We start from the raw sequence: 9,803 nt of genomic DNA on the forward strand, positions 1-9,803 counted from the left end.
TGATAAATCTTAGTGGACCCATAGTTGTGTGTGTGTTGCCAATGTTTAATGCTGTGAGTGACGCTCAGAGTGTGAATAGAATGAGTAAAAAAAACACGTGTGGTGAGAGGCTCCACAAGAGTGCAATACATAGACCCAAGTAATGCTTGGTGTTGTGTCATTATATGTGTGCACATTAACTTATATCAGTGAGCATGTGCATGCCTGTGTGTGAGTCCTATATGTCTGTGTGCACTGTGAGGCTGTAGTGGATGTGCTGATGCTGAGTGTGTATGTGCGTAATCGTGCAGATGAAATAATCATTGTGTAAAGATCGAGGGTGCAGAAGCAGAAGAAAAAGAAAAAAATAATTGGGAAGTGATTGGGGATGAGAGGGAGTGAAAAGAGATAGGAACAGTCCATAATGTTAGAGAAAAGCTGTGTGTGACTAAATATGAAAACAGCTGATCTCCCAGCCAATGGATGTGGTGGAAGGTGATGCTCTTCACAGTGTCCTCCAGGAACACGTTCTCACTCCCAAAGCGTAACATTTTACGCTAGGTGACAAATCGTCAACATATTACGTTTTCGGCTACCCACCACGTTCCTAAATGACGACCTCGGAAAAATGAGGAAATATGAGGACCGTCTGGACTCAATCTACACATGCTCGCTCTTTTTCTTCAAATCGCTTGGAAACATGCTATTTTATGTCATTAAAGTCCTGGTTAAGCTCAGGAATAAGGTTATGGTTAGGGCTAGGGATAAGGTTAGGTTTAGGCCTGGAATACAGGGCCGGAACGTCTATTACCGCGGGACCATCATTACACTGGATTTCATCCATAACCCGGCGCGTACCACAACAACGCGGAAGGTCTCCTTTCGCGTTCCTCATGTTCCTCGACATGACAAAACGTCGGCATGTTACGCCTCGGGAGTGAGAACGGGCTGCCTCAAGAAGCTTCACGTGGGTCTTGATGAAGATTGGATAGTCCGCTGTCCTCTTCCCTTACTTGAAAAACTGCACAGCTCCTGTTGTCTCAAGAACATTAATGAAATCCTTCAAGACCATTGGAGTGTGAATGCATGTTAATGTTGAGTGGTCAGATAAAGTAGAAAACCGTTTTATTAGAACCAAATCATTTTCCATTGTTGTTTTTGTTAACTTTATTCTAACTTTTATTCTTCTTTTGCATTAAGAAAATTGCCCCTCAGTTTTGTTGTTCAGTGTTTCATTGAATCTAAAGGTTCTAATTGAAAATAACACCTTCAAAACTTAGTGTCCACTCATGGTTCGGGGTGAGATGTCTGATCGCCTCCAATGTGCATGTCACGTACCATCGACGTGCTAAAATCTCAAGATGAGCGGATCTGACAGAGACTTACGATGTTTCTAGATAAGAATTCTCTTAAAAAGTTGGTTGACTTCATTGAGAAGGCTTGTCTAGCACAGCACAAAAAGTCTAGGACCATGCAAAAAAGGAAGTTTGACTTACTTGTTGTACGTCAGAAACTACAGCAAAATACGGAGAGTGTACTCAACAGCCAGAAGAGAGATGGATGCGACACGAGGATGTGGATAAGTGGATGAAAAATGTGTCTGACAGACGGCTCACCCAAACAGAGAAAGACATCCTTGCTAAAAAGGGTTGAATTTTGCTGTCACACTGAGACAAATCCCGCTAGTGGAACTGATCACAGCCACAAAAACATTGCAGAAGTGGAAGCAGAGCAACTACGGACAAAGGTTTCGGCCTGTCTCAGCAATGCAAAGCCCCCAGCATCCAACATCAGCATGGAGGAGAGGAAGGCCATTTAAGTCAAGGAGTCAAGGAGGCCATTTACATGAAAAGGGAAAGACCATCTCTGAATCAAGGAGGGGGCCTAAGGTTACATCTGTCACCATCTTGCAATGCTGTGATTGCAACCATTGCCCAACTGTCTGTGAATGGTACTCATGGCCATTGATTAATGGTTGTTGATCAATGGTCATGAGAATTTGCATAATCATGATGAAGGAACTGACCTCACAGCCCAATTATTCCTTCAGTGGGCTGGTTTCAGTCATTATGCAAATGTACTGTTTATAAGATTGGGGAAACCTGCAGTCAGCTGAGACTCACTTGGATGAGTGACAAAACGTTTCTCCCAGTGAAAACGCTACGTCCAGATGAACAGAATCAACCTTTGGAGATATCTACGGGGGCCCTGAGAGGCCAAACGGACTGCAACTTCAGAAAACACCAGCAATAAGAAAAACGCTGCAAAAGCACACAAAACACAATGGAAATAGGAAAAACGAAAACACAAATAGGAAAAAACACAACAGAAGTGTTTCTGGGGAGACAATAACCCGACGGACCAGTTGTAGGAAGTAAAAACATGGTAGCGTGTTTTATCATGATTCATATAATACTGATGACAGATTTTTAGGCTAATACTTACGCTAACACACTTACCTCTCATCTTTCCTCACAAAACCGATAGATCCTCCACTTCTTTTAAGTGTCTCCCAGAGCTCCGGGAGATGACGTCACACAGGTCTTCCCCAAACCCACTCCCCCACCCCCTTTTGGCAGCAATCGGCTGACTGTCGCGGTAACGGAGGCTAACCATGTGTGGCAGGATGAATGTTATTTCTCGGTTCAACCCACTTTCGGCCTGGCGCATTAGGGGGGCGCTAGTATAAATAGTGGCCATTTGAGCATTCCTGGATCGCTTATCTGTGATCTCCTTTTTGGTCACCTGACTTCCCTTGGTGTTGCAGAGATCATTTGCGGGTTACCCTTCTGAAGCCTCCATAACGGCTGGTCATAGCTGTAGAAGCCTCCTATGAGCCACTCCGTTCATGATTCATGACGCTGTTTACTCCGAAGTGTGGGCCTTAGTTTTACAGAATGCTACGCTAACTGAAGTGCTGCTGCTTTGCTTTTACCGTCTGTTCCTGTTGCGAGGTTTCTTTTCCTGCTGCTGCCAGCCTTTTAAAGTGGACAGCGGCGTGGACAGCGACCATATGTATGCCGGCTACGGGAGTCGGCTGGCCTGCACATTGATTGAATGGATGATTAACTTATAGTTGGGCAGACGGCAAGTTGGAGCAATATGGCGATTCCGTCTGCTCCAGATTTTAAAGTTTTATCTAGATTGAATGTTGTTTTGATTTGTAGTTTGGATTTTTGTTACGCCACTGGTGGGAGGCCCTTTTTCTAGCTGCAGATCGCCAGTGTGGTCCTGCAGTTGGGTTATACCCCAGCGCTGCATATTAGTTTTGTTGTAATATATTATAATTTTCATTTTTTCTTTTATTCAGATGCAGAGGGCTGACGTGGAGGACACTGGGGGCGCCTTGGTGGTGGGAACTTTTGAGTGTTACACACCTGTCTTCTTTTAGTTTATTAGTGTGAGTGTGTGATAGTGTGCTGCACTTGTGTATTGGTGTGTTTTCTTTTCTTTTTTGGGGGTTTTGTGCGTGGCATCCCTGCCCCTCCACTGGTAAGCCTCGGCTCTGAATATCTTTTTTTTAAGCATATTTGTACATTGATCTTTATGATTGTGCTTTTATATGTTGTTTTAAATAATTAATAAATTGTCAAACTGTTTTATCATTGAACCTCGTCTCTGTACTGAGTATAATAAACCTAAGTGCCTTCTTGGTGATTAGCGTTACTTCCAGTATTCTCTGGGTGAAATTCCCAGGGTGGCGTTGTCTTTTAAACTGAAGAGTATTTACTTTATTTCCACCTCGTGCTGCTACACATGGTTGATAACGCGCCCCAGGTTGTGCAAATAGACGAGGAAAAAAGAAAGGTACGTCGTTTTACCGCATTCCCAAAATCGAGCTAAATTGATTAGCACCATTAAACGAGCCAGGAGTAAGCAAAACAAGACTGAAAAATGGGACCCTCCAGCCGTCGGTTTCCGTTTGTGCAGCGATCATTTCATACAAGATATACACTTTCCAACATAAATATTTCATTATTTACTAGACTATCATTGTAGTTTCTGATGAGTGCAAAACCACATAGTTGCATGCATCGTGGGCTTTCTGTCGTGCTTTCTAAGTTAGCAAGCTGTAAAGTAGAAATACTGAAATGTTTGTTTATTTTCTAGTCAGAAAGAGCAATAATCCATTGAGTCTGGACTTTATTCCATCTATTTTCAACTATGTTCCATTTCCAGAGAAGAGGAGAAAAAAATGAGACTGGATGTGTTCAAATGGTAAATGGCCTGTATTTGTATAGCACTTTACTAGTCCCTAAGGACCCCAAAGCGCTTTACACAACCAGTCATCCACCCATTCACACACTGGTGATGGCAGCTACATTGTAGGGTACATGTTGTCTCTGCATTTTTTAGGGGCGCACTGACAGAGGCAAGGCTGCTGGACACTGGCGCCACCGGGCCCTCTGACCACCACCAGTAGGCAATGGGTGAAGTGTCTTGCCCAAGGGCACAACGACCGAGACTGTCCAAGCTGGGGCTCGAACCGGCAACCTTCCGATTAAAGGCGAACTCCCAACTCTTGAGCCACGATCGCCCCTCACCGTTCAACAGAAGACAGAAAGCAGAGCTACAATGGATAGAGCAAATAAAGCTATCTGCAGAAGGCACCCCCCCAAGGTGAAAATATCAAAGTCTTTCTCTAGTTAATTGTTGTAATATATGTTGGACCTACTTGTTGTTCTGTTGCATGTTGGTCTTTTACTCTGACTATCATACTTAAATTAATGTATGTAAAAGATCTTCAGCCCCACTTTATCCTACTTGGTAAAATTATAAACCAAAACGTTTCTGCACAATTGGTTCTAAGTTTAGCACAAGCTAGTAGTGGTATCATGTACTGTAGTAGTATACTGTAGGAATAGAATGATTAACAAAAATGCGGTTTATATCTTAACACCTCTCTATATACTTCTTTTGTGTTTTAACCAGTCAACCAAGCTATTATCCCCAAGATAACAGCAATAATCCTACTGCAGACCAAACTTCCATCTCACAGCATTTGAAGAACCTGGAAATGATGTCCTGCCTGTTCTCCATGAGAATGTTCTGTTAATTAGCACTGAAACATGTGTTAAACGCCTCCAATCTCTTGAGCAAGAATGCCAAGCTCTGAGGACTGAAAATGTGTTGCTGAAAGAAAAAACAAATAACACTACACTGAATAAACCGTGTTTAACATGTTTTCAGCAGTACTTGTTAATGTTAATGAAGCTTGGAATGAACTTGTCCTTTGACTTTTTGGTTTTTAATTTCAAAATTGACTCAACCACTGTTTCAAGGCTTTTCAAACACTGTATCGGTGTGATGCATTGTAGACTGGTGCCAAGTCTAGTGTTGTAGCCTGACAGAGACAATCTGTGCTATATGCATTTCGGAACAGCAGCTTTGAGAAGACTGTTTGCATCATAGATTGTTTAGAAATATTTCTAGAGAAACAGAGTTGATTGCTATGGAGGACCACAAGAGCCACGCGCATTGAAATAAAGAATTCTGTGCTTAAATAATGAATTGTAGAATAAAATCTGCATGTGTAAATTCATTTTTGAATTCTAATTTAATAAACTGATTTTTAAAATGCTTTTTAAATCTTCATTTCAAAAATCATTTTCGAATTCCACTTTAATAAACTGCATTTCAAAATCCATTTCCCGTTCCTGTTCGCTCAGGGATTAATTTTGGATTGGCTGTTGGATTAACAACTTCATTTTAAAAATCCTGCTGCTATTCAAATTAGAAACTTCCTGGGATGTAAGGAGCTCTCTGATTGGTTGGTCAGACACAGGCTGTCTGCCTGGATTTTTCTAGCTCATAGCTTCGCCCTGCTAAGAAGCGTGTATGCTTGTACAAAGGCGGTTCAGCCTCAGGATTTACACTCGGCTCGACACGGATATGTGAAGAATGAAGGGACCCTGCAGCCAAACGGAGAGCCCAACCTCTGACTGAGTGCCTGTTTACTCAGTTTGACCACCTGTGAAGGTAAGGTGGTAACATTGCTTTTTTTTTTTTTTTTTTGCCTGTCCCGTTTGGCTCTTTTGCCATCAGAATTGTTGTCTAAAGGCAAACAAAGATGCCCAACGGATTTACTTTACCAAATTGACCATCCCAGCCTTGCCGTAATGGTCCATTTGATTCACCTTTTATTGTTTATTTTATTTTCACTTACTGAATACGGGACAGACTTGACTGGGAGAAAGAAAGAGGTGGTAACATTGCTAACGCTAGCATCACCACACGTAGCCCCGTTATTTTAAGATCATCTTAGCTTATGAAAATTTTACGTCGCAGCTGTACGAGCTAGCTACGTGTTTTGTAAGCTGCTGTGCTCTTCACAAATAAAGCTGGAAGCAGCTCAGACTATTAGAACCAGCACTGAGTCCTGTTACATTCATACAGTGTTAGAGCAAATGCTGCAGCCTACAGCCTTTAAACTAGCGATTAAAATGCTGACAGTAAACTCGTCAGTCCAGATGTTACCACATTACTTTGTGATACTTAAGAGTTAAAACAACTGAGACAGGCTGACTAAAATAACAGCTGTCAGTTCTCTCATTCCTTATATCAAGACTGGAGATCACACTACTGATTTCAGTTCATTTAATATGTGAGTGCACAGATTCATTCTCAACTGGACATAAACGATGATCAAAGGTTGTATATATGATGAATTCATCAAATCCCAGCCTCTAACACAGTGCGCTGAATCTTAGCTTTGAATGTCCAGTATATTCTAATCAGTGCAATTCACTGAACATTCACAAACATTCACTGAACCTACAGTATCTACACCTGTGTGGCAAATGTGTGGTAAAGACACAGATAATGAAATGTAATTATTAATACAATATACATCATGAAAAACGAAAGCTGAAATTGATTCAGTTTAGTACTTTTCTCTGTGTGCTCTGTGATTTTAAAGGCCTTAAATTCTGTGATATATACTGTAAATGATTTTCACAGAGGTCTTAAAGTAGTTAAATCACTGCTGATAGTCTGGTTGTTTATATTTTCACGTTTTTGTGTCTGTAGGGCTGTTTGATGATGATTTGGACTCCTCTGGGAGATGAGGACACACCCACATCTGTTCCATGCTGCAGCCATGGATGGTGTTACGGCTCTGAGGCAGCTTTGGGCCATCAGACGCACACACTGGAAAACCAGCACCTGGACTTCAAGCGAGTTCAAACATTTCTGGCCTCTTATCACTTAGATTTCTTAATCTTAACAGTGAATGCATTTAAAGCAGGAACTGCACACCTAGCCATCAAAAGTTTGGCAGCATGAGTACTGCAAAGTTTTGTAGGGTCCTTGTTAAAAATTCCACAAGCACCACGTTTGTCATATAAAGTTCAATTTTGTACAGTACATTGTTGAAATTATAAACTATATATTCTAGTTATCCACTTTTCAGTATTTTTTGAGTAAATGGATGTCAGTGATAAATCAGCGGTGATTCACCTGCAAATGTTTTTTAACAAACTTTGTTTTTTGTAGAATTTATCAGCAGCTGTGGAGAGATGCATTTGAATATCTTCTGGTTCCACTTTTCCTAACCTGGAAGCTGAGGATGGCTGATTTCTGACAAAGACACACACCTCCGCGCTTATCATGGGTGTTTCATCCTCCGTGCAGCAATTCCAGAGAAAACGAGAGAGCAACGACCACCCATTAAGACCAGCCAGAAATCTGGCCCTTTTTGGCAGCTGTGGAAACTTCCAATAAGAAAGTTTGCATTCTTAGAACAATGCTGGGTCATGTGTGATGTGTCATATGAGGATACTACATTTTGACTTAATTCTGCTCAATTACGTGTTTTGATCGTTGATCCAGTATGGCAGCTTTGTGTTGTGCTGCAAGTTAAAACCCATTGTCCTCATGAGCACAGCATCTAACAACTCTCCTTAAAAAAGTCGATGGACTTTAACTGGACACAATGGTTTCCAGTGGGAGATACATTCATCACTCATCCGTGACACTGGAGAAGTCACCTGGATGAGTGATAAAACAATTTTCCGAGGGGTGACGTAGGAGCAGCGACATGAAAAGACACGTGGCTGAGTTGCTCTGTGGGGATACGCTATTTTTTCAAATTGGGCACTAGCGCGTTATCTGTCGTCAGCTGAGTTATCACTGCAAACGTGCGCATCACCTAAGGGAACTTTGCAACAATGTCAGGATCCAAAAACACCAGAAAGACTGATGGAGCCAAGGCAACTGATAGCAATGCTACATCCCCGGACACGGCCGCGCTAATGGCTGCCATAGCTAACTCGGAGAAGAACGTAGTCGCCAAAATTTCTACGCTGGAAGCAAAAGTCGAGACCAAGTGCCAAGCTCTTAATGAGCTGATCGATTCGCTTCGCAGCAATGTTTCTGACAAAACAGATGAAGTGCGGACTGAACTTTGTGCTAAGATTGATGCTCTAGCTACTACCTTCACTGACCACCATAGCCGGCTAACTAGCCTGGAAGAAGATGCAAACACGTATTCGGACCGGGTTGTGGACTTGGAGAAGCAAGTTCACGATCTGAAAGAAGTTGTGTCAGCTCTTTTGGACAAGACCGAAGACCTTGAGGGGAGACAGCGCAGATGCAACATTCGAATACTTGGCGTGAGGGAGCACTTTGAGACTGGGACGCGCCCTGTCACCTCTGTGGCCCAGCTACTAAAGGAGGTTTTGGCTCTGGATACCGCTCCGACACTGGATCGGGCACATCGCAGCCTCCAGCCTGTCCCTGTGAGAGACCAGAGACCCAGGCCACTTATTGTCAAATTTCACTACTTTCAAGAAAAGGAGGAGGTACTTTGCAGGGCCGCGTTAAACAGTCCCCTGACGCATAATGGAGACAGAATCCTAATTTTCCCCAACCTGCCATCTGCAGTCGCGAAGAGACGGGGGGCCTTTAAAGAAGCTAAAGATCTACTGCGCGGATGTCGGGCTGTGAGATTCGGGATGCTATATCCAGCGAAGCTAAGGATTTCTTCCCCTCTTGGTGAGGAAATATTCACCAATCCGACGGCTGCTAAAGACTACGTCAAGAATCGCATCTTGGCTGTGTGTGGGAATCAAGACACGGACTGAGTGGACTGTACTGACATGGAAATCAAATAATCTCCACCTCCAATGGAACAAATTGTTTTGATCTTGAAGGCAAAGTTGCAGTTGTGCGGAACATTGTGCTGTTCATCGGAGAAATACATGTTTTGTATGAACTGTTTGAGACTGGAACAGCGTTTTTTAACTACCCTATTGATTCAACATCTCTGGGTGTACATTTGCTGTCAAAACTTTCAGGTCATCTTGCTAGTGCTCCTGTAACTAAATTTACAAAACCAATTATTTTGTTACCTTTTCGTAGCACATTTGTAGCTTTGCCTCAGCTACACAGCATGTAACTTAATGGCGTTTACAGGATATCTTCATTCAGTGTGGTCGAGTTTGTGGATGAAGTTGACTCTGATGGCTGCAAGAAGGTAGACATCGTTCCATCAGAGTGGTTCCATGACACAGAGAGAAAATGATGCTGGTGGCCTCCTGCCTCATTGGTGAATGTGACAAAGGCTGTAAAAGAAGGAACACCACCAACCAGCAACTGGATACTCTACAATGTCCGTGTCATGGGAAATGCAGGTAAGTTTGACTTTATTTGTACACTACATCTGTATTTCCTTTTCTTTAAAAGTTTATACATGCACATTTTATTTTACTTGGAGGGTTTTGTAAATGTATGGCCCTGTATTACTGGAAACCATTTTTTCATTGTTATTGTTTTTGCAGATTTATTTCTTCTTTACATTGTATCTTACATGTGGTATTCTGTAC

At 42.3% G+C, this 9,803-nt stretch overlaps 1 protein-coding gene across 1 annotated transcript; it reads left to right on the forward strand.

The window, feature by feature from the left end:
* Nucleotides 1–8,147: 8,147 nt before the first annotated feature.
* Nucleotides 8,148–9,062, forward strand: LOC147321397 (uncharacterized). Its single transcript, XM_086305285.1, has one exon. It carries the CDS (start codon nucleotides 8,148–8,150, stop codon nucleotides 9,060–9,062), a length of 915 nt encoding a protein of 304 aa, XP_086161411.1.
* Nucleotides 9,063–9,803: the final 741 nt, after the last annotated feature.

Source organism: Aulonocara sp. 'chitande type north' Nkhata Bay, linkage group LG9 (assembly GCF_057382095.1).
Source record: "Aulonocara sp. 'chitande type north' Nkhata Bay isolate Kocher_YH1m ecotype deep benthic linkage group LG9, A_spYH_male_GT1.1, whole genome shotgun sequence".
NCBI classification, from domain to species: Eukaryota; Metazoa; Chordata; class Actinopteri; order Cichliformes; family Cichlidae; genus Aulonocara; species Aulonocara sp. 'chitande type north' Nkhata Bay.